Here is a 21,954-nt window from a genome sequence, read left to right on the forward strand (position 1 = left end):
AGCACTGCGAGAACACTGCATTTGGACACTTCCTAGCCTACACCGACGTTCTGTTAGCACCAGGAGAAGCATGCGCTCAAGGCGGGGAAGCGAAGGTGTCTCCATATTATGTACGCAGCCAATCAGCACGCGGCAACTCTGAGCTTGCGGTTCGCAAAGCAAAGCGAGCGGAAAATCTTCGGCGATATTAATTCTCCGCCAGTAAACCGCCGCTAGCGAGATGCTGTATACGCTGTAGACATCACACCTGTGGCTCCTGAAGGGTTGGTCATGAAAGAGGTGAATACGCTTCGTTACCTAGGTACGTCGCAAGTTTGCGGTCAACATGCGCGTTCGAAATCATCCATAGCGTGGCATCCTCTACCCACGGAGCACCACGATCCGACTAATTTTGCACCAAACCTAAAGTGTCGAAAAAATGCGAAGATGAAACTCATCTCGTTGGAGCCCCCAATACAGTCACAAGTCAGTCTAGTCAAATCACTCTACGTCGCAAGCTGCATATCACTTGTATCACGCAGCCATGTTTAGTCAACGCTTTGAAAATCGTTAATCGTTTTCCTGTTCATGCTATACCTGCTATTATTACCTGAGCTGATTCGCGGAACCACGCCCATTCGTCTCCTCCATACCTCTACCGCTCGTACCATGCTTGGGTATCTCGCCCAACGTTATACACAACAAGCCATTTCAAGGGAAAAAAGAAACACGAAAGGAAAAAAACCCCGTTCTTGAGATCAACGCTTGTATTTCAACGACTGTGGGGAAAGGTAAATCGTCCATATACACATACTCGCTTTCTACAGTCGCGTATCTTGCTCCTGTGATGTTTTGCTCGCCCGCCCGCCCTGGTCGTTCAACCATTGTCTTTGGTGAAAAATTGAAACGGAAGACAATGTGGAGTCGTCATGCTGGTGAAGGCATCTATGAGGGCTGGATAACGGAGGGACCGGCAAGGACCTCGGCGTCGGCTACGGACTCGCTCTTGGTGATCATCATGTAGACTTCACCCTGGAGGCCCTGCGGAACCATGCAGTTGCCGTCGGCGATCTTGGTAAACTGGTTGCCGTTACTGTGATACGTTAGAAGGTAGATCTCACAAGGGACCATATGATGTGACTTACGGTCCGACGAAAGCGCAGAAAGAGGCACCGGCTGGTTGAGCGGGGTCGGCAAGCTTCAGGTTCTGACCAACGGTGGCCTTCTCAGGGTTCTGAAGAGCGATGGCGGGGAAAGTCTGGATGTTGAGGTTGGATCCTTCAGGGCAGGCCGTGATGAATTGAGCGGCCAGGGTGAAGACAGCGCGGGGCTGAAGAGCTGTGTCGAAAGCAGCAGGGACCGGCTCGGCGCCGGATGCGATACGGATGAAGGCCTGGTGACGGGCCTCGACGGTAACAATGGAACCAGCAGCGGCGAGAACGTCGGAAGAGTTGACAAGGGGAGCGGCACCAAGGTAGGCAGAAACACCGATAGCCTCAAGCACACGGGCGGTCTTGACCATGGTGTCGGCGCTGGCAAGGGCAGCGTCGAAGTTGTATTGGCAAGGCTCGACGGGCTTTGCGCCAGCTCCTGCGATAGCGGACTGCAGAGTAGTGACGTGAGTGGCCTCAGTCTGTCCAACGCCCATCAAAGACTTGACCTGGCCTTCGCTCAGACCGAGAGCCATGAAGTCTGACATAGGGAACTTGGCGAAACCCTGCTTATAATATGCCGATTCGAGATGCTCGGCGGTCAAAGCGCTGTATCCATTGTCAGACCCTGATTTTTTGTTGAAGGAATTGATGGTACTCACAAGTTGAGGATGTCAACATCGCTCAATGTTGCTGCAGCCGCTGGTGCACCCGCAGCTGGAGAGGCAGCCTCTCCTGCAGTTTCCGTGATGGTTGCCGGCGCAGGGCTAGGGGACGACATGGCCATTGAGCTCGACATGGAAGCCATCTCTTGACGGGCGTAGTTTGCGGGGGCAGCAGCTACAAGAGGCGCCAGGGCAACAAGGCCCTTGAGGATGGTTGATACACTAGGCATGTTGAGTGGTTTAGGTTTGTTGAGTTTTCTTTTGTGAGTAGACAAGTTCGTAAAGAAGGACCTCCAGCAAAGACTCGCTTTGGATTCGATTATTAAAAATTGTCTAAAGTCCAACCAGGGACTGAGAAGGTAAACCGTAAGGAATGTGGTTGATTATTAGGTAGGAAGGTAGAAGAAGCTCGCCGATGATCCAACTGAAAACGAGTATGGAAACAAGGTGGGCGGCCAATGGACCTTATACAAGCAGCTACGACTCCTGGGGGGCATCTGAGACGCCATAGTAAAATTCGGAGGACGGATGTTGAGCGTGTGGCGGACAACTGGATCCCGCCGACGCCCTGGCTTCCACGTTGGATCCGTGACCCTACAAGCTTCAAAGCTTGGCAAATCGACCCATTGATCGTCCAGGAACTGCTCGCTAGTAGTGTAGCAACCGCTGAGCGCGTCCAGCATGTAGCGATGGGGCTCGTGGTGCAGGCGTGTGATGTAGCAGGTCCGGGGCCCTGCGACGCGAAACGGGAGTGATGAAACCCTACAGGTGCCAACGCGTGCGCGGAGACAGCAGAGCCGCCCTAGAGAATACTTGGGTACAGCGATAGTGCATGGCGATTAATGGCGGTACTCAGACTTTCCGTCCGGAACAATGTAGTGGCTCACCACTTGAGGCTTGAAGCAGTCGTCTCCCTCATGTCGCCGGTGGGGTGTGTTTCCAGCAGTGACGAGCTTGCGAAACGTTTCAACACCAAGCTCTCGACAGTACTTTGTAGCATAGTCGTAGATATATCGTCTCCCATAAAGATGTTGTGAGAGCGCTTACGTTCTGTGCCGAGAGAACTATAGATGGGTCGAGAGGTTAAGAGGGATGGATCAAGAGGTGGCTGAGGCACCCAAAACATCTACACGTTGCCAAGCCTTACGGAGAACCACTGCTATTTCGGCAGCGGTTCAGGCCTCAAGGCTCCCGTTCGCTACGACAAACACATGCAGGTACACAGGCCGCCTCCTACCAGGGGTGGGAAGTCGCAGATCCGCTGGTGGAGATTCGGGTTGCACCAGCCTGCAGCATCAGCCCAATGCCGTATGGCGGCAACCTGTCACATTTGACCACGCGTGCAAACAAGGGCCGGGAGGAGGTTATCAAGGAGCATGTTTCCATCCCAAACAGCCAATCCTCGTTCAGGCATGAGTTTCCGATGTAGTAATCAAGATGTCAGTGATGCCTGACGCGGCTCCCCTCGTCGCCTTGTGCGGCTTTGGAGCTGCCTTACCCAGGCTTGAATGAGAATTGCGGAGTAGGCGTCAATGCGGACGGCTGTCGGAAGCAATCACCGTGGACTTCGCCTGGTATGGGGCACTCTTGTGGGGGGTCAACACATTACTGTACTACGGAAAACTACTGTGTATAGGAGCTGCAACAAGATATTGCGACTGTCGATACATTCGCCGCATGCACATGAACAATACACAGATCGCCAATCGTCTCTTCCCGCACAACCTAGTATGTATCCTCCATTCAATTTTCTATACCAAGTCGACAGAAGCTACCGAAAATGCGAGATGCCGATTCGGATCAAGCGAGACGATTCTTCTACAAAGCGTAGGGGTTGAGGGATCGGATGGTCAAGCAACTGGGAAATAGGTCAGTAGAGTTCAGAATGTAGTGAAGGACTGTAACTTACGGAGGGCTCTTGGTCAGATCCGTCTTAAGGATAACTGGAACACGCGTCATCTCCCGCACATCCTGGATGTAGTCGCCGTTCTGCTCGCGCAGGGTGAACCAGCTAAGGTACTTCTCCTTGTTGGTCAACTTGGTCTCCGCAGCATCACCAGCACTCTGTGCAATCTTCGAGTCGGAGTTGACACGGTGAGGAGCGCCAGCAAGATCACGGCGGGTAGGCGACGGAGGCATGCTCTGAGTCGGACGGTCGGAGTTGAGGGAAACGCCGGCCATGTTCGAGTTAAGGTCGTTGGAGTCGGAGTCGTCATCATCATCGTCGAACAACGCAGCCTCCTCGTTGGTCGACATAGCTCCAGTGTCGACCTGCCTGCGCTGAGCCTCTTCCTGCTCCCTCGCACGCTGCTTGGCCGCTTCAGCGTCACGCGCCGCAGCCGCCGCATTGGCAGACCTGAGCGAGCCATGCTTTGGCCTCTCGTCTTCGGGGATGTAGTTGGACGATGGAACGCCCTTCTCCCAATAGAGCTCAAGAAGACGCTTGTTCTTGTCGAACTCCGCCTTCTTGAGGGGAAGCTGATCGCAGTGGACGCGCTTCTCGAAGCCCCACTCGGGAATGAGAACATCGAACGCGGACTCGTACACGCAAAGGACGATACCTTCAGCGATGAGATCACCGCCCCTCTCCTGCCTGACCTTGTCCATCTTGCGGCACGCCTCGATATGAACGCTCTGCTCCTGGGCAGCATGAGCGGAGTCTTTCTTGGTGTTGCACATCTCAGCAGTCTTGGCAAGAGCCTCAATGTCTTCGGTGAACTCAATGGCACCGTTGGACAGGACAGCCTCCAGCTGGCGGTGCACAATGATGTCGGCATAGCGACGAGACGGGTTAGTGAAGTGGGTGTAGAGGGGAAGGTTCAGAGCGTAGTGAGGGTACTGATCCTCAGGAAGCCTGCCAGCAACGAAGTACTTGGCACGAGGCATAGACTTGATGACAAGTGTCTCCATACCCTTCCGGATGTCATCATCCTCAACTTCGAACAAGCTGTTCTGCAAGGTGCCGCTGCTCTCGGTATTGATGTCGTAACCGATGGCAGCCATGCGCTCTGCGATTGTGGTCAAGCGGCGTGGGTTAGGCGGTGGTTGGCGGCGCAGGAGAGCCTTCTCGGGCAGGCCAGCGGCAAGCTTCTTAGCGACAAACGCATTGGCGAGGTGACTGAGCTCCTCAATGCACTCGTGGGCAGGGGAAGAGTCGAAGATGTTCTGCTCTACAGGGACGTTCTCGTCGTCCAGCTGGTACATGAGACGCAGAGCCTTCACGTCGCTGGAACGGTCGCCGAAGCGAGCCTGGCGGAACCTCTGGGAGATGTGATGCAGCATCTTGATGTCCTTAGCACGGGCTGCCGAGACCGGGCCGTCGTTACCGTTGATAACGGTGTCGACCTCGTCGTACGACAGCTTTCCAGAGCTCTTGATCACAGCCTTGCCAACCCAGGTCTCATCATCTGAGATTTTGCCGGAGTTGGGGTCAACCTTGAAGACAACACTGACTGTGTAGCGGTCCTCGCCAGGGTTGAGGCAGCAGATGTCGTTGGACAGCCGGGGTGGAAGCATGTTTACTGTGCGGTTCATGAGGTAGACCGCAGTTCCACGCTTCTTGGCCTCGCGGTCAACAAGCGAGTTGGCCTTGATAAAGTGGGCAACATCAGCAACGTGGATACCGATCTCAACACGGCCGTCGTCAAGGTACTTGAAGTGGATAGCGTCATCAAGCTCCTTGCTGCCATTGGGGTCAATGGTGAAGGTCTCCTCATTTCGGAAGTCGCGACGGCTCTGAAGCGCCTCTTCGCCGTCGTTTGCAACAGACCAGTCTTCGAAGCCTACATTCTTGATAACGGCGTCAGAGAAGTCATCTGGGCCGAAGTTGTTGTCGCGCAGAAGTGCATCGGTTTCCACCTTAAGGTCGCCCATGACTCCGAGCTGCTCGACAAGAGTACCGAAAGGATGCAGAGAGGTGATGGGCCATCGCTTGATGCATGCCACAAAGATGCGGTCCGCATAGTCTTGGTGCTTCTCGACAAAGTCGCGTGGAGCCTGCTCGGTGGGGATGGCGATCAAAGGCACACGCTTGTCTGTCGGCTTGAACCATACAATCTTGGGCTTGTTCTGGGTCTCTGGCTGAGAGCGACCAGAGTTGCCCTCCCGAGCCTGACGCTCAGCCTCCTGCTTCTCCTTGGTGGCTTGGCTGCTAGGACGCAGAAGTCCAAGAGATCTGCAACGATGATTAGTGAAGCACTCCAAGCAATGATGATGTCGTTACATACCCTGAAAACATTTGTCCAGCAACACGTTCGATGACAGCAACAATGTGGCCAGCGTATAGAGGCTTGAGCTCATCATTGATCTCCTCCTCTTCCATTAGGAGCAAGCTTTGGCCTTCGACTTCAACGTCGTCGTTCTTCTTCTGCGTGGGCCGCTGGCGGAGACTGCCACGGCGGCGGATACCACCCTCAGAGCCGGTCTCAGGTTGAGTGGTGGCATCGTTCACGGCGATACTACCGCCGCGAGGGTCCGCGTTGTCCTTGCGCTTCTTCTTCTCTTCTTTCTCGCGCTTCTGTCCCCAGACTTCGTCGACGTCAAGAAGCTCGACAGCGACTAGATCTCCTTCGAGAGCTCGGTTCCTGTCTTTGCTACCACAGATGAAAATGTCAGCATCCAGATCGGTAGTTGTCACGTAAGCATCACTGCGGTTCTTCTTGTTCACGCGGAGGACTCCGGCAACGAGTTGGCCGTCGCCAAGGAGAGCGGGCAAGGTGGCCTGCGGAAGGTAAGGAGTGAATAGCGTCTTGCGCTGCTGCTGCTGTTGTTGCTGCATGCCCATCTGTGGTGCATGCTGGCTGCCTCCGAGACCGCCACCCTGCATCTGGGCAGCTTGAAGTGCCTGTAAATGAGCGATCTGCATGGGGTTTAGCGGTTGGCCGAACATCTGCTGTTGCAGAAGGAGCTGTGCCTGAGGCGAGTTGATCTGCATCTGGGGCTGGCCGCCGTATTGGAAGTTACCAAGAGAGCCAACGGACTGGTTGACCGATCCACGAGTGCGGTGACCAGGCTGGAAAGGAGCGGCATTGGCGGTCTGGTTCATGTTGAAATTGCCCATGTTCTGGGACTGGTTGTCTTGGGTAGACTGTTGCTGGGCATTGTTCTGGGGCTGTCTCCAGTTGCCCTCGAAGTTGCGAGACTGGCTCCTGCCATGGCCCTGGCTGCCACGGCGTTGGAAGTCAGACTGCTGACCGTTGTTCTGGTTGGTAGGGTTCTCGCTGGTGGCCGGGAAAGAGAAGGAAGGCCCACCACGGCCGGCACCTGCACCGCCACGTCCGACGGCCATGCTCTGGCTACGGCCGTGACCACCACGTCCACCACGGGCAGAAGGGGCGTCGTTGGAAGCGCTGTTTCCACTGGGGCTAGCGTCACGGTTGGAGCTGCCCTCGGTCGAGCCGGGAATGGGGAACTGGAAGCCCGAAGTCTTTCTTTTTGATTCGGCCTGTTCAGCGGCCTTCTTCGCGTCGGCAAGAGCCAACGAGTGACGGCGAGTATGTCCGGAGCCACCGGCGCTGCCACCACCCCGGCCACGAGGGTTGACATTTTCCCTGCCCGGACCACCCTGTTGTGCACCGAATTCACCGAAGCCAGAGGCACCGGAGGAAGGAGCGGGCGGTGGGCCCATACCGACTTGGGGGAGAGCGGACTGGTTGCGGCGGTGGGCGGGGTTGGGCTGGGACGGCGCGCCCATGGGGACGGCGAGATGCTGCTGTTGTTGCATTGGCTGCATCTGCTGGGGAAACTGGTAGTTGTTGACTTGGGGCGAGACATTGGGCATCTGGCCCTGCATCTGGAAGTTGCCGAGCTGCTGCTGCGGCTGGATCATGCCCATGTTGACGTATTGCTGGTGCGTTGCGGCAATCTGTTGCTGCTGTTGCTGGAGGACCTCGATCTGCTGTGCAATGGCGAGCTGTTCCACTGCAGGGCTGTTAGCAGATGGCCGAGTTTGCGGTGAGCCATGTCCACGTACTCATCAGCGGCGTCAGTTCTGACGGGCTGCGACGATGCGCAATGTGCAGACGCCGCCCGGCGGGGCCCATGGGGCCCTGCTGGCCTTGTTGCTGATCCATGGTGGATAATGTAGTGTGGATGGTTCAATGCCCGCTTGCAGTGTAGGTGCTGTCGGGGAGAAGAGACGGTCGGACACGAATTGGTCAAAAAGGTAGAGTTATCTGGGCGATTGGATTAGCATGCGCGGTTCAGGTGATGTATGCAGCGAGCGAGGAGAGCGAGAGAGGATGTTGGCAAGAGGGTGAGAGTGAAGGCAGTGAAAGACGGGGGACAGATGCAGGGTCGGCACCGACATGCTTCAGAGAGCTAGCTAGCGGGGAAGAACTCACGTTGGGTAAGCGTGCGGATTAGGCAGTGCTCGTGGACGAAGGGGATGATGTTCTGTTATACGATAGTCCAGACGAAGACTGTCGGGCTGCTCTGCAAGTCCGAAGCGGGTGGATGTCGTGTGCAGACAGATGTCAAGGTAGCCTAGGAGGAGTGATAAGGAGGGTAGACCAGATCAAGGAGCGCGGTTTCCCTGGAACGGGCTGTTGTGGGCAGTACAACCAAAATGCGGGCGGAGAGAGTGCTTCGAAGGAGGGAGCGATCGAGGAGGGTGGGCTGGAGGGATGCAGGAAGAGAGAGAGAGAGAGAGGACAGGCAAGAGGGCAGTCAGCGTGATGCAGGTGGTGATGGCTATGGCGGGACTTGGCCAGATGGACACTTTGGGCAACGATCGCCTACTGTTCCGCAAACGAGCGAGCCTGGGAGAGGTCTAAGCACCTGTACGTCACTCACCGAAGCCAGATGTAGCTTCCCGCGCCGAGCAGAGGGCAGTAAGAAATTAAAGATAGAGACAAGGGAGCGCCGGGCCGTGGGGACTGAGGCGCTGCTGGCCACGGCGCTCTATATATGTCGACTGCTGCTGCTGCTGTCGTGATGCGCGTCTCAGCGAGCCCCAGGTGAAGCATCACGTTTGGGTCTGCACGTTTCAACCCACGCTTAACCGGCCGCCGTTTCCAAATCACGAACAGCAGGCTTGCGGTGCCTCGGGAGGGTGGCGCAAGGGCTCTCGGTTCATGACAGTGGCATGCAGCTACGCGTCTGGAGATTATATTGATCCACCGCGTTGGGCCAGGAAGCTTGTCATGTCCAACCAAGATGCAATGCATGGCCAACAATACGGTAGAGAACTGTAGGCGTGCGTGACCCTCGCAATGGCTGTTGCTGAAACCCCAAGACGTGAATTCCACCTCTTTGCCCAGCTGTCACATCCTGTCAGTGAAACGGGCATCTTGGGGAGGACAGCAGAGCACCAGAGCGCCAGGGCGCACGCAGCTTGGCGGCAGTCCCACCAAACCTCGGGGCACAGACGAATCCTGTAAAGTTTATGAAAGGCGCAACATGGTGCGTTTGCCCACGACGCGATTCAGGCGTCCTTGAAGCTCTAGTCTCATCTTACTCCCTCCCCCGACGCGTGACAGCTGCGGGTGCAATTACGTCAGCGTGCACCGGATGCTGTGTGTCTCGACAAAGAAACCATCGGTCGATGCTTCAGATGGATGCCACTTCACCAGGCACGCTAGCACGGTAGCGCGGTGAAAGCTACTGCAGGGATGAGCGACGTCACGTGAGTCGAAGCTTGTGTTAGTTTCCGACTAGATCTCTTTGAAGGTCGCGCTCTCACCAACCACCTTTTCAACAAAAGGCCCCCGACTGCAAATACAACGCCGGCGCCAGAATGCCCGCCAGATCGGGCACGTCGTCCGCGAGCATGCATACCGCGACTTCCTTCAGCTCGAGTTTCGCCGACGCCTCCCCGTCACGCCAGTCGCCGAATCGCAGAAGCATACACCGCTCTCAGCGCGACTCTCTTGTCCGCGACCCCTATGACAGTCCAAACAAGCAGCTCGCCCTCGAGTTCAATCTCCGCCTCAGCATATCAGACCGGGAATTCAACGACAAGCTCGACAAAGCTGCCGACGAACGAGCCAAGCACCATGCCCAACAACTCGCCTGGGCGGCCGAGGAACACGAGCGCGTGTTTAGGAGCGCGAAGCTCGAGATTGAACGCATAGCCCTGGAAGAAGAGCAGGCGCGTCTACGCCACGAAGAGAACCAGAAGAGGGAGATTGAGCGTCTGAAGCAGGAGAAGGCCCGCGAGCAAGCCGAGGCTCAGCGAAGGGCCCTGGAAGCCAAACAACGCGAGGAAGAAGCCGCCCGTCAAGAAGCAGCAGACAGGAGGAGGATTGAAGAGGCCAATGCCCGCATCAAGGCCCAGCAGGACCAACAAGCCGCAGCTGAGAGGCAGAAGAAAGAAAAGGAGGACGCTGACCGGAAGGCTGCCGAGGCTGCGGCCGCTGCACAAAAGGCTCAACAGCAAGCACCGCCACCACAGCAGCAGCCCGCTGTACAACCCGCACCCGCTGTCGCACCCACACCGGTGGCAGCAGCACCACCACCAAAGTCTGCGACGACCGCACAAGCACCAACCAGCAACGCCGAACAGATCCACGCCAAGTACCTCGAACTCCACCAGCGCATGAAGGCCTTCCGCAATGCTTTCTGGGAGGAACACAAGAAGCCGGCCTCGCCTTTGAAGGGCCCGGTTGGCGATGCTCGACGCGCTCTCCGTACTCGCCTCGGTCAGATCAACGTAGAGCGAAAGGATAGTGCCGCCGCCATCAGGCGCCTCCGGACCGAGTGCTTCGACATTGCCCTACAGACCCCAGGCCCAATGATCGACATCCGACCATACATCGTTTCACACCAGATCCCCCAGCTAGCCAATGACAATGAAGCTGCTTACCCGGCGTTCCTACTCTACGTCTGGATCTGCTTTGAGAAGTTCCTGGTAAAGCAGTTTGAGAAGGAGGCTGCTAATACTGACGGACGCATCATCCAGGAGATTGGCCTGATTGCGGCCAGTCTTTTCGGGGACCAGAAGTACCAGTGGCAGGGTCTTCCCCTTATTGACATTGCACTGGCCAAGCTCCATAAGGCGTGCCCCCCATTGTTTGGCATCCGCGGTACTATGGACACCAAGGAAGGTCGGCTGCGCCTGGGCTGGCAGGAGGACTCAACCCCAGAGTCGTACTCGCAACGCATGCGCGGCATTGGAGCTGGCTTTGCTTCAATGTCTCTTCGCTCGTTCGCCGCCAAGGCGCCTGCAATCGCCATCTCAGAATACTGGCGCGCCATCTCCTCGATATGCAACACACCCGCCGAGCAACTCTGGCCTGGACACTTTGCCATTCTCAGCGGCCTGATTCGCGACTACCACAAGAAGTTCATCCAATTCTACGGCGTACCTGCGCGTGGCGTACTTCGCCGCGCTATCGTTGACCTTCCGGCTCGTGCTCCGGAGCGCTGCAAGGACGCTGCCAGTACCATTGCAGTGTACCGCGAGACTTGGAAGAGGGAGAATTTCTCTTTGGATTGAATAAAAAAGGCGAGCGAAGATAGGTGGAATAACGTGGGGTTCCTTGGGAATCTGTTTCTTTCTTTCTCGGAATCTTGTGTCAATCTTGCATAGGACGGCGCTTATCATCATCATCAGTACGACCCATGGTCATTTCCTTTTCTCGTGTTGCTTTGGTACGTACGTAAAGTCATAGTCGTTTGCGGCAATGGAATGTTTTCATGCTCAATCATGGGTCTTGTGTTCTGAAGTTACCCTTGGAGATATTGTCCCTCTTTATGAAGTTAGGCTTTGATACGAACACGAGCGGCAAAGGCAATTAGCCACTGCTGTGATGGTGGGGGTTCTTGACGAATGGTTGGAGACAATCAGGCTATATGATCGCAGGGTCGTTGAACAGATAGACAAGCCTCGAGGACCTCCAGGCTACGTTACGAAGTTGACCCACATGGACCTTTCAAACTCAACCGGGACTGGTTAGCTGCTGAGCTCAAGTTGTCATGCGAAGGTGATTGACGAGTGACCTGGTCACTTTTACGCAGATCAGTTCCTGAAGATGTGAGCCGAATTTGTAGACGTGCCTTGCACTTTTTTCAACCGCATATGTTGGCGAAATTTGGCCGTAAAGGCGTGACTTCTGGCACTGATACCAAAATAGCACAAAGCATTAGGCGAGACGCTACCGGTAGTTGGGGTCCAACATCGTCCCGCTGTTAGGCCAGCAGTGGCCAGCAGTCCTCAACACCACCCTCGTTGGTTGGTGGTGAGCTTTTACTCACCAGCCAGCACATACACACACACGATTAGGGTCTTGCTCCACTACGCCGCATGGTCGCTGCAGAGGCGCCGCAATACTCTGTGATGGCGTCCAGTACCTGCCATCCCGCGATCTTTACAGCAACGCACCGCAGCGGGAGCTGGCACTTTGCATCATGGCTTTCCTCTACCACGACAAGTTCGCCTATTCTCACCCCACAATCTGCCCCAAGTCGCCGTCCAATCCTACTTGGGCTTGGCTCAGGCAGACACGCAGAGAATTGTAAGGCGCTCAGCCTGGTGTCGATTCGTGACTGTCGCTGCTCATTTCTTTTAGCGCAGGTGGCTGTGCCTGCCTAAATTCCGAAACGTTGATCCTGCTGCACGATCCTTTGGTACATCACCGCATCTTTACAGTTTCTCATGTTAGGCTGGCAAGTTCAAGTTGATATTGTGTAGTAAAGAGTTGGGGTGGGTAGCCGTCTGCGAGAGCAGCCACCCAGTGTCTAGCGTTCCACGAGCTGAACGTATAGCTTCAGCTGCATAACGAAAGGGCACCACTGCCCATAAGTGGCTCGCACGCGGTATAGAACTTTTGCCAACTGGAATGACAACGAATGGCGTCCGGCATGGACGCCTGACACCATCTCCCACGAGCCTGTGCCACCGCCGGGTGCTACACAGCTCTTCCTACTTCTTCATCAGATGCGGCAGTCCAAGCTTTGACGACAATCTTCTACGTTCATAACTCGTCAGGCGTCTCTTCTTTTGCCAAGCAGACGGAGGCGCAGTGACTTTCTTGAAGTTGATGGCCTATTCCCCCACAACGTGTTGAGGCTGAGCGTCTCTTTCCACTTAGGAGCCGCATATTGGGCGCCTTCTGACTGACCTAGTGCCGTGGGCGCAGGTTTCGACCATGCCCATGCGTAAAAGGTTTCATTTTACGCGGACATATGTTTGCCTGGCCCCCGGTATCAGTTCACAGTACAGAAGGGATCTCTTGATCAAGTCCATATCAACACTCCTATAACGGTAGAGCAACAGATCACTGAGGCGTAGCAACGTGTGCATCCTTGTCACACCGCCACTTAACCTCCTGTTACCAGCATTACAAGTACCCGGATAGCTTCGACTACAATCTGAAGCTTCGCCGACCGAATTCACATCAAAGACCCTTTGGCCTACACCCACATACATCATCGTCATGGTTCCTATACCAGTGGACAATAACCTCGTCGCGGAGACAGGCCTGAAGTCAAAGCCTGATTCAGGATACTGGACGAATGCCAACATCGCCCTCACCGCCGTCTTCGCCCTCATCTTCCTAGCCATCTGCCTCGCATTACTTGCCTTTTGGCTCCATCGACGGAACGAAAAGAAGAAGCTTGATAGCCGCAAATCAGACACAGCAGGGCTCTTGGCAAACGAGGACAGGACAAGCATGTTCAGCCGCGTCCGGGCGAGCAGCGTTACACTATACGTCGACTCAGAAACAGAAGCGCGCAACAAGAGGTCAAGCACGGAGACTACGAACCTCGTGCCGCTACAAGTTACGCCAGTGGAGGAGGCCAGGGACCCGATCAGCAACAACGCGGAGAGCTCTGGTACGGGTGTGAGTTCCATCAGCCGAACAAGCCATGCAACCCTCAGTACTGTAGTGCTGAGTCCGATGCTGAGTCCTGTGCTGAGCCCGACACCCTCGAGTGGAGATGGGGGCGACTTGGGTGTACGGCCATCAGGACGCGCACGCAGCACAAGCACGGCAAGCCAACGGGCACGATACTACGAGTCGACGCCTACAAACGTCGAAATGCCACCAATCCCGAAGATTGTCCACTCAGTGTCAGACTAGAGAAATGTTTGATCGTTGGCAATAGATATCAGGTCATGGGTTTCGTAGGAGCTGATGGGTCCGGGTGGTTTTTCTTTCCTTTCTTTTTGTTCACTTTCAAGGCAACTGCATTACAGTTGCTTACTATTCCACGACACTTCTGACAAGCATCACTATATACCCCATTCACGCTCCTGCAATTGTCATACCACGCAGTCGAGCTTGCAACAACCTTGTTCTCATTTCTTGCGGAAAACCAATATCTTTCAATTAGACAGGTTCAACTATTTCGCCCCTTTGCTGAGTCCATTGTCTAATTCCGTGCTGTGCAAGATTTCCAAGCAGTAGTCAACTTGCTGAGTATGACAAGTCTGGCTTGTCGTTTACTGTTTCCGCCCCCTAGACTTTCTATTCTGGCTGCCTGGTATCCGTTGGACGTGCTGGCTTCTCGGCTCACTCGGAGTGAGCACTAGCGACGCGCATCGATCCTCAGCCCTAGTAATAGTTCATGGTCTCGACTCTCGAATGAGATGCATGAGCCTTCAATGACATCACACGTGATGGAGCGGGGCCTATACTGGTTGGCACCCAAAGTTGTTGCCCTTGTTTGCGCTCGGAAACATAAAAGCCCTCATTGTCAGAGTGAAAAGTCAGCGAATATCATCTGAGTCCACCATGAATCATTCAGCTTCTGGCTTGCATTCCAAGGCGCAGCAAACTCAACCACGCCCAATCATTCATTCCCTACATGACGCAAAGGTATCAGCCATCTTCTAGGCAAAATCCCATCGCCCGATTTACAGCCCAAACACAGAATCGCGGCACAGAGACCTCTTGCGTGGCCCGACTGCGCCGTACGCACTACCAGTCTCGATTCATGAAGAATTGCCACAAGGGATGTACTGATCATACCGATAACGTATGATATGAAGCAGGAAGAGGATGCGCAGCCACATATAACTATGGCGAAGAAGCTCGGTAAATTGGAATGCGTGTATGCAGTAAACGAATCAACGAGGGTTCCCCGTAATATTGGAAGCCACAGAAGCCGCCACACATGCTGCCGTTCTTACCCTATCGCTGATGATGCTATATGAAACAATGTGCGAACTCGCTCAAAACTGACCAGACAAATGCTCGCTATCCCGAGACCACGCGAAGCGACGCCTATACGCAGTGGTGAAACCCCGGTTTCAGTACCTGAACGCCTGTCGCTTTGACCTGTCATCAACCGTAAGAGATACCAAAAACGCAACTGCTACTTCTTTCCAGCATTGACAACCTCTTCACTCAACTCCCACTCCGGGTCCCAGTGGACATATTGTGCCATTGCTATAGAAAGCAGCCACTCCGTCTTGACGATACGGGGAATCATGTTTTCTCTCTTGGCTAGTTCGCGGAACTTGGTCCAGTTGGTAAACTCCTTTTTGTCTGCGTCGGAGATGAGATATAGTACGTCTCCTTCATCTTCGACTTGGTTCTGGCTAACCTCATCGGAGGCATTGAGTTTGCGTTTCGATGCCGACACTGTAGTAGGGCGACCCTTCCATAGCACACACTTGCCGCCGTTGACTTCCACAATGTCTTTGTATGTTTCGAAGCCACCGCCGACCTTCTCTGTACAGAATATGGTCCAGTCCTTGAGTAGGCGGTGTTTGTTCTGCTTGGCTCGCTCGAGTGCTTCGGATAGCCGGAAGTTATTGGCCTCTTCAAAGTCTCTAGCTTGGAGGAGGTGTTTCTCTGCTGGTGGGAGCTTGTTGTTCTTGAGGGCGAAGTCGAGGTAAGTGGTTGACACGAGTATAGGCGCGCAGGCTATTGCTGCGATGAACTTCTTCGTGCGAACGGGTTGTGGCGCGCAAACCATATCCACCTTCTTGAAATCGTCTGTGATGAAGAGGCCGAGCTCTCGGAGGCGCGCTTTATCTTTTGATTCCTTCTCGGGATTGTTGGCCCATCGTTCATCTTTTGAGATAAGCATTCGGAACTTGATAGGCGCAAGCTTTTCCTTCTTTGCTCGTTTGTTCTTTGCTGGAACCTCTGTAGCTTCGTCTTCTGTCTCGTCGTCATCGTCGACTTCATCGATAGAGCGCTTGCTTGAGACGGAGTCACGGCCGCCTTTTGGTTGCTTCGTCCCCTCGTCAACTTGATCTTCTGTACGTCTGCGTCCGCCGTGTATAACGCCGCCTTTGCGCTTCATCTCCTTCTCAAATTGTGCAATATCCGGTGCGGCATTGTGCAGTTTTGACAATGCGCGATCTTTCGCTCCTCGACTCCCTGGTGTCTGATTCTCCTTTCCATCGGTGTGTCGCGGTGGCAATGGCGTTTGCGCATTGCTTCCTGACTTTGCACGCTTGGATTTGTCAGCCACAGGCGGGCTACGAGGTGCTGGAGGTTCGCTTGGCCTTGGTGCTACACTGGAAGCCGGGACAGCGACGGTCTGCGGTGCCGCCTTGACGGCTTTGGCTGGCTTTGCTTGTTTTGAGTAGAAGATCTTCTCGGTAGCTTCGCGATCAATCTCAGTCTGACCCAAGACTTCTCCCAGGTTGGTCCGGTCTGGGAAGTACGTATAGCGACTCTCAGTTAGTGGCATCTCTCTACACTTGGCATAGCTTTCTTCCAACCACAGATGATTAACGATGTTCACGCCCCACTCCGTCGCAGCCTCGCACTTTTCGCTGTTCTTGTGCGCAGCGACAAGATGTGTGTTGTCCTGCTTGAAGGTCTTTGTGAATTCAGCGCCTGTAGCTTTGATCAAATTCTCCAGGTACACCCGCGCTTCACCAGTGTAACTTGATATGCTTATCTTGTAGTTTTCAAATCCTGGAATGCCTTCCCGTGGCCGTGGGTAATGCATCATTCGCTGCATAGGGTTCGTCCAGATTCCGTGAGTAATGAGATAATACAGCCAGCCCAGGTTGCCCACGTCTTTCCGTGCTTGCGAAGCCTTGATGTAGTCGGAGCCTTCTCGGTAGTTGCAAACATACATGTCTGCTTCATCGATCTTTGAGCACACGCTGCCGCCTCCAGCCTTGATCATGCCCGTAATGATACCCTTGAGCCGGCCGCTGATGTTCAGATCATCGCCGAGCTTGACACTCTTTCCGTCAAAGGCCTTGATTGCACGTGGTGCTTCTAGGTGAGCGGGTGGTGGCACGGGGTCGTGGTGAGGATCTGGTGTGGTTGCATCTCGAATCTGCTGGCTCACTCGTGTGGGAGGAATCGAGCCTGGTTCCGCATCGGCGAGAATTTCGGGGTTGGGCAGCGTGTAGGGTCGCTCTGATATGCGGCGGCCAACTCTGAGGCAGTCGTCGAACCTGTGAGGGTTAGGCCAAGTCAACTGCCATGCGCTCGACGCAGAACTTACCAGTGTGGAAGCACGATGGACAGCTGCAGCCGCTTACTAATGGCGAGCTGGCACCGTGGCTCACTCACGTCGAGTGCGATGAGATGTGTCACAAACTTGGAGAGGCTTGGGGCGATCTGCCCGCCCAGTGCCAGTACACCGCCCTCGATTGCTTCCTTGTCCCCGCTCGGTATATCGCCACAACATATGACGACGTCGTTCATGATGAAGGCAGGATCGGGGCTGTATGTCCGCGGGTTCTTGGCCTTGTTGGATTGGAGCGACGCGCCTATCCATGTTGGCTTGACGACATGTATCATGAGATCGAGGGCGCGGTAGTAGTCGGGGAAGTCGGCCGTCTCGGAGACAATGTAGCTGATTTCCTCCAGGTTCTCTATGCGACCTTTGGGTGCGCTGAAGGGTACGACGGTTCCGTGGGCGGATTTGATATCGTCTTCGATCTGTTTGGCTTGTCAGTACCACGACACTTTTCGATTGGCCGAACGCGTCGCGTACCTGGTGCATTCGATCTTCTGAGAGACCATTGGGAATAATGGTAAAGACAAGCTCCTCGAACAGAGCCTGTGGGCCGTCTAGCATGGTAGCGTCTTCCATGGCTGCAGTCGGCGTGTTGTGCTGTAGGGAGTGGAGGGTTGACGGCTGCCGACATTGACCTCCAGGGCAGGCGCCATGCGACGTGGGTCAACGCGAACTTTGGAAGGCACGAACGCGTCGGGCTCCACGTGACCCCCCACCAAAACACTCCGGCGCTGATTCCGTCATAACGTCGCAGCTCACGCCCGACTCGTCTTCTTCTGATGCACAAAATGCGCGATAAGAGACATCCAAGTTCGCCTCACTCACGCCAGGCATTTTTCAAACACATCCGCACCTCTGTCGTCCGGCTGCATGTGGAGGTTGTGGGGGAGAAGAGAAGCCGTCTGCCGTGGTGGACCTCGGTATTCTTCCCCAGATTGCGCCGGCTACTAGTCACGATACGCCCATAAGCATAGACATCTCCTTGCTAATCTGTCTGTAATCATTCTCTCACCTCAACTCGCTGCACACAACAAGTTCCGTGATTTGCACATGCGCCTGTCTCGTACTGCCCCTTCCCCTTTACACGTTCAACCTAATTGCACCTGCGCGCGCCAACAACATGTCTTCGGAGCATTTTCGCATCGACGAGCATAAACTAGAGGGATCGCACATCCGTGGCTGGCCGCGCGCCACATCTACCAAGCAGGAAGAAGTCCTGCATCTAGCCGTCAAGCAGTACACGCCCCTCAACAACACCAACCCAAAAGCCGGAGACATCACCGTCATCGCAGCGCATGCAAATGCCTTTCCAAAAGAGCTCTATGAACCACTGTGGGATGAGCTCCTAAAGAAGAGCCAGCAACATGGCCTCGGCATCAGAGGTATATGGATAGCCGATGTGGTGAATCAAGGCCAGAGCGGCGTTTGGAACGAAAATAAGCTAGGCAATGACCGTACGTACATGTCTTCAAGTACGCAGTCACGTACTAATATTCTACAGCGGCCTGGCTTGACCACAGCAGAGATCTCCTGCACATGGTCAATCTCTTCCGCGATCAAATGCCTCGCCCTATAATCGGAGTTGGTCATAGCATGGGTGGTTGCCAACTTGTCAATCTCTCCCTCTTGCACCCCCGTCTCTTCGAAACCCTGATCCTCATAGACCCCGTCATCCAAGGCGCGGTTTCGTTGAAGGGCAATGTTGGGCCGGCTGCTGCATCGATTAGACGACGTGATCTATGGCCATCACGAGAAGAGGCCGCAACGAGTTTCGCCAAGAGCAAGTTTTACCAGGCGTGGGACCCGCGCGTGTTCGATCTATGGGTGCAGCACGGATTGAGAGATGTACCAACAAAACTATTCCCTGAAGCAAAGAAGCCCGAGGTCACCCTGACTACCACGAAGCATCAGGAGGTCATGATGTTTCTGCGACCCAACTTCGCTGCGAGACCGGGGGACAAAGAGCCGTCCTCTGCGGACTTCACATTGACTAATCCCAAACTAAACAGGAGGACACACGCAGATATGACACCTACAGCCAATTCACAGTCTCCAGTTTACCGAGGCGAGCCCACCCTCGTCTTCAATCAATTACCATCAATCCGGCCATCGGTATTCTACATCTTCGGCGAACTCTCCTTCCTCACTGATGACAAAGCCATCGAGGACAAGATGCGCTTGACCGGATCCGGTGTAAATGGCAGTGGCGGGCGCGCAGAAGGACGGGTAGTAAATGTCATGGTCAAGGGCGCAGGGCACTTGATACCCATGGAGAAAGTAGAGGAGAGTGCGGATCACATCAGCAAGTGGATGAGTCAAGAGATGAAGAGATACTGGGATTGGGAACGCCTAACGGAGGAGGAGTGGGAGGGAAAGCAAGGAGTAGAGAGAATAGTGTTGCCTGAGCGCTTTGTGCAAGAGTTGGATAGGTTGTCCCAGCCAAAGAAGAGTAAGCCGAAGCTTTGAAACCCAATCTAGCAGCAATACGATAGAGTCCCCAGAATACTTTCGCAGGCTTTTCGATCGAAACATGTACAACGATGATCTCCTACGTGGGTACCGACTTCATACTATTCACGTACATACTTCAACCCCTGCGTCTTCAGTCCTGCTTGTTCTCTCCTCTCTCTGGATAGTAACCCCCCGCGAATTCCAGACTCGCACCGTCCCATTTCTCTGTCTTGATCTCCTTCCACGCACTCCACGGCCACCACCCCTCCTTCTCCCAGATCCTCGCCTCGATGGTCGCGATAAAACTTTCCCTGCAAAAGTTCGCCCGATGACCATCTGGGAACGGGCTCGCTAGGCCGAACCAGCCCGGCTCCTTTGGTGCATGAGCTTTGAGCTCCAGCTTGTGAAAGTAATTCGATACCGATATAGAGAAAGAGCGCGTGTCCCAGTCATTCGTGGCGCTCATAAAGGGGCTGAGGAGGTTAAGGTAGGAAACCGAAAACGGTGGTACGAAATCGAGGTTGAGTGATGGCGATCGATAACCGAGCATATACGCAGTGTTGTACATGATCTTCCCACCAGCCAGACAAATTCCGCGTTTTTGATCGTTGTCCCAGGCTTGCACCCACATGTGTGCATCCGGAAAGCTGTTGGCCCAGTTCTTCTCTTGATGGATCGTAGCCCGGTTTTTCCTGTCTTGACTTGGGAAATCTTCGCCAAGAGCGGGTATGTCGAGGGTGAATGTGGCTGGAGAGCAAAGAGAATGTACGTGCCAATGTAGCGGGAACGGGAGGTTAATCATCCATCCTTCGGGCGTGCTCTTGTCTTGCCTCCATGCGGTGTACTCCTCAGATTGCGCTTCAAGCTTCCAACTTCCGTCATCGCCCTCGAGGTTATAGCTCGTGCGTCCGTCGCCCTCGGTTCTCATGAATCCTATGCCTGGCACCCGGAGCTCGAAAGCCTTGCTCTTCTCATCAGTTGTCACGCGCTCGATGTTGTCAACGAAATGTTCGCGCTGGAATATTGGGTGCCCAGAGGAAGGGTAATAGGTAAATGAAACCATGTGCGGGCGTGAAGATGCATTGGGCACGGAGCATATGATGAGAGCAATATGCGCGCCAGATGCGAGGTCAAACTTGGAGTAGTAGCCTTCAAATTGCGATGATAGGTGAGGGGCGTAATGTTCCATGATGGATCACTGGTACGAGGAAGAGAAAGATGTTACAGACGTCGTGTCGTTGAGGTTTGGTGCCGGACGTTGGATGTGAGTCGCGATGTTGTTAGATTGGTAAATCATGACGTAGGCAAATATTCGATTTGGCAAGTTTCGAGCCACCATGTCGAGTCAAACAATTCACGCTACACGATGACGTTCCGAGGGCCAAAACTTCCATGCTACGGTGTAGCATACTGTCGTACATGACGCTCCATATACCAGCAATCAGCCCCAACGCCACGCAGCTATTATGGTTGTGCGGCCTATCCTATCAGCGGAGGATGGGCACAAAGCTAGTCTGAATTTATTTCCAAACAAACTAGTTACTGACTTGCTCTCTTATATATGATGACAATTCCAAGTGGGTTTAGGGTTTCAGAGGCCTGGTCGGTAGTCGCCTGGACCTTGCAGGGTCTCCGCTGTTGTGCTACCCACACGAGGGCTTCTGTTTGGGCTTCATGTACTGCACAAGCAGAATGGTAATTTCAACCACGTCCACAGACCTCCCTAAACTGAGATGCGCGTCGCAAATTTCATGGCTAATGTGTCTATGAATGTTAGTCTGCGAGACCGAGGCACACTACGAAGAATATGTACCTAGTGAAGGCTTGCACCGTATTCAGTAAAGTCTCCTGAGCGATACCGAGTTTATATGTATCGGAACATGTTGTTCTTCACGCTTCTCTTCATCGACGCGGGCTTCCCGTCTTCGTATTCGATGCCAGCTTCTCCTCCCTCACTGTCATGCCCGGCCAGCTTCGCCATTACCTCCGCGTCGAGCTCAGCTTGCGTTTTCTTTTTAGGCGTTGTCTCTGGCAAAGACTTGGAATCGGTCTTTTGAGCATTGTCTTTGACCGGAGTTGAAGTTTGTGGTTTTGCATCAGAGTAGTTTCTGGTATAGACAACTGGTGGTATTATTTGTCGACTGGTTGCTCTTGAGGATGGTGTGGCGAGGAAACGGATAGGAACTAGCCCTGTGATTTGCCGTAGAGATGACATGATGGAATGAGTTTGATCAAGAAGGTGTGTGGTGAGACCGTGGCAACAGAAATGTAGGCAGAGTGAGAGAGTGAATTTACGTCACTGTGACCGCGGTCGCCTCACTCAC

The 21,954-nt window shown here is 54.3% G+C and overlaps 8 protein-coding genes across 8 annotated transcripts; 3 read left to right on the forward strand and 5 right to left on the reverse strand.

Moving 5' to 3' along the window:
- Window positions 1-924: 924 nt before the first annotated feature.
- ACET3X_009758 (uncharacterized protein) lies at window positions 925-2,025 on the reverse strand (the record flags this gene model as incomplete). The annotated part of the gene is made up of 3 exons (XM_069455908.1): window positions 925-1,072; window positions 1,125-1,739; window positions 1,793-2,025. 3 exons carry the CDS (start codon window positions 2,023-2,025, stop codon window positions 925-927), a joined length of 996 nt encoding a protein of 331 aa, XP_069302591.1.
- Window positions 2,026-3,386: 1,361 nt separating this feature from the next.
- Window positions 3,387-8,450, reverse strand: ACET3X_009759 (uncharacterized protein). The gene is made up of 5 exons (XM_069455910.1): window positions 8,137-8,450; window positions 7,767-7,968; window positions 6,022-7,714; window positions 3,705-5,969; window positions 3,387-3,653 (listed from the first exon to the last, which is right to left on the reverse strand). Exons 2-5 carry the CDS (start codon window positions 7,864-7,866, stop codon window positions 3,614-3,616), a joined length of 4,098 nt encoding a protein of 1,365 aa, XP_069302592.1. The 5' UTR covers window positions 7,867-7,968; window positions 8,137-8,450; the 3' UTR covers window positions 3,387-3,613.
- Window positions 8,451-9,478: 1,028 nt separating this feature from the next.
- ACET3X_009760 (uncharacterized protein) lies at window positions 9,479-11,432 on the forward strand. Its single transcript, XM_069455911.1, has one exon. It carries the CDS (start codon window positions 9,531-9,533, stop codon window positions 11,229-11,231), a length of 1,701 nt encoding a protein of 566 aa, XP_069302593.1. The 5' UTR covers window positions 9,479-9,530; the 3' UTR covers window positions 11,232-11,432.
- Window positions 11,433-13,170: 1,738 nt separating this feature from the next.
- On the forward strand, window positions 13,171-13,818 carry ACET3X_009761 (uncharacterized protein; the record flags this gene model as incomplete). Its single annotated transcript, XM_069455912.1, has 1 exon — window positions 13,171-13,818. The coding sequence occupies one exon, from the start codon at window positions 13,171-13,173 to the stop codon at window positions 13,816-13,818; it is 648 nt and encodes a 215-aa protein (XP_069302594.1).
- A 609-nt stretch (window positions 13,819-14,427) lies between these two features.
- Window positions 14,428-17,805, reverse strand: ACET3X_009762 (uncharacterized protein). The gene is made up of 3 exons (XM_069455913.1): window positions 17,657-17,805; window positions 17,162-17,601; window positions 14,428-17,111 (listed from the first exon to the last, which is right to left on the reverse strand). The coding sequence occupies exons 1-3, from the start codon at window positions 17,753-17,755 to the stop codon at window positions 15,056-15,058; spliced, it is 2,595 nt and encodes an 864-aa protein (XP_069302595.1). The 5' UTR covers window positions 17,756-17,805; the 3' UTR covers window positions 14,428-15,055.
- A 494-nt stretch (window positions 17,806-18,299) lies between these two features.
- On the forward strand, window positions 18,300-19,645 carry ACET3X_009763 (uncharacterized protein; the record flags this gene model as incomplete). The annotated part of the gene is made up of 2 exons (XM_069455914.1): window positions 18,300-18,633; window positions 18,681-19,645. 2 exons carry the CDS (start codon window positions 18,300-18,302, stop codon window positions 19,643-19,645), a joined length of 1,299 nt encoding a protein of 432 aa, XP_069302596.1.
- Window positions 19,646-19,781: 136 nt separating this feature from the next.
- Window positions 19,782-20,819, reverse strand: ACET3X_009764 (uncharacterized protein; the record flags this gene model as incomplete). Its single annotated transcript, XM_069455915.1, has 1 exon — window positions 19,782-20,819. The coding sequence occupies one exon, from the start codon at window positions 20,817-20,819 to the stop codon at window positions 19,782-19,784; it is 1,038 nt and encodes a 345-aa protein (XP_069302597.1).
- Window positions 20,820-21,353: 534 nt separating this feature from the next.
- On the reverse strand, window positions 21,354-21,845 carry ACET3X_009765 (uncharacterized protein; the record flags this gene model as incomplete). The annotated part of the gene is made up of 3 exons (XM_069455916.1): window positions 21,354-21,394; window positions 21,444-21,453; window positions 21,615-21,845. The coding sequence occupies 3 exons, from the start codon at window positions 21,843-21,845 to the stop codon at window positions 21,354-21,356; spliced, it is 282 nt and encodes a 93-aa protein (XP_069302598.1).
- Window positions 21,846-21,954: the final 109 nt, after the last annotated feature.

The sequence above is a fragment of the Alternaria dauci genome, chromosome 10 (assembly GCF_042100115.1).
Source record: "Alternaria dauci strain A2016 chromosome 10, whole genome shotgun sequence".
In the NCBI taxonomy this organism is placed as follows: domain Eukaryota; kingdom Fungi; phylum Ascomycota; class Dothideomycetes; order Pleosporales; family Pleosporaceae; genus Alternaria; species Alternaria dauci.

What these genes read in the sequence shown, in the direction of transcription:
- ACET3X_009759 (XM_069455910.1), bottom strand. Translation starts at nt 7,866, where the DNA reads ATGGATCAGCAACAAGGCCAGCAGGGCCCCATGGGCCCCGCCGGGCGG. An exon ending in AGAACTGACGCCGCTGATGA is followed by an intron (nt 7,715 to 7,766) that starts GTACGTGGACAT and finishes ACAGCCCTGCAG; the next exon opens with TGGAACAGCTCGCCATTGCA. An exon ending in GCTGGACAAATGTTTTCAGG is followed by an intron (nt 5,970 to 6,021) that starts GTATGTAACGAC and finishes TCATCGTTGCAG; the next exon opens with ATCTCTTGGACTTCTGCGTC.
- ACET3X_009760 (XM_069455911.1), top strand. Translation starts at nt 9,531, where the DNA reads ATGCCCGCCAGATCGGGCACGTCGTCCGCGAGCATGCATACCGCGACT.
- ACET3X_009762 (XM_069455913.1), bottom strand. Translation starts at nt 17,755, where the DNA reads ATGGAAGACGCTACCATGCTAGACGGCCCACAGGCTCTGTTCGAGGAG. An exon ending in CAGAAGATCGAATGCACCAG is followed by an intron (nt 17,602 to 17,656) that starts GTACGCGACGCG and finishes CAAGCCAAACAG; the next exon opens with ATCGAAGACGATATCAAATC. An exon ending in TCCATCGTGCTTCCACACTG is followed by an intron (nt 17,112 to 17,161) that starts GTAAGTTCTGCG and finishes TAACCCTCACAG; the next exon opens with GTTCGACGACTGCCTCAGAG.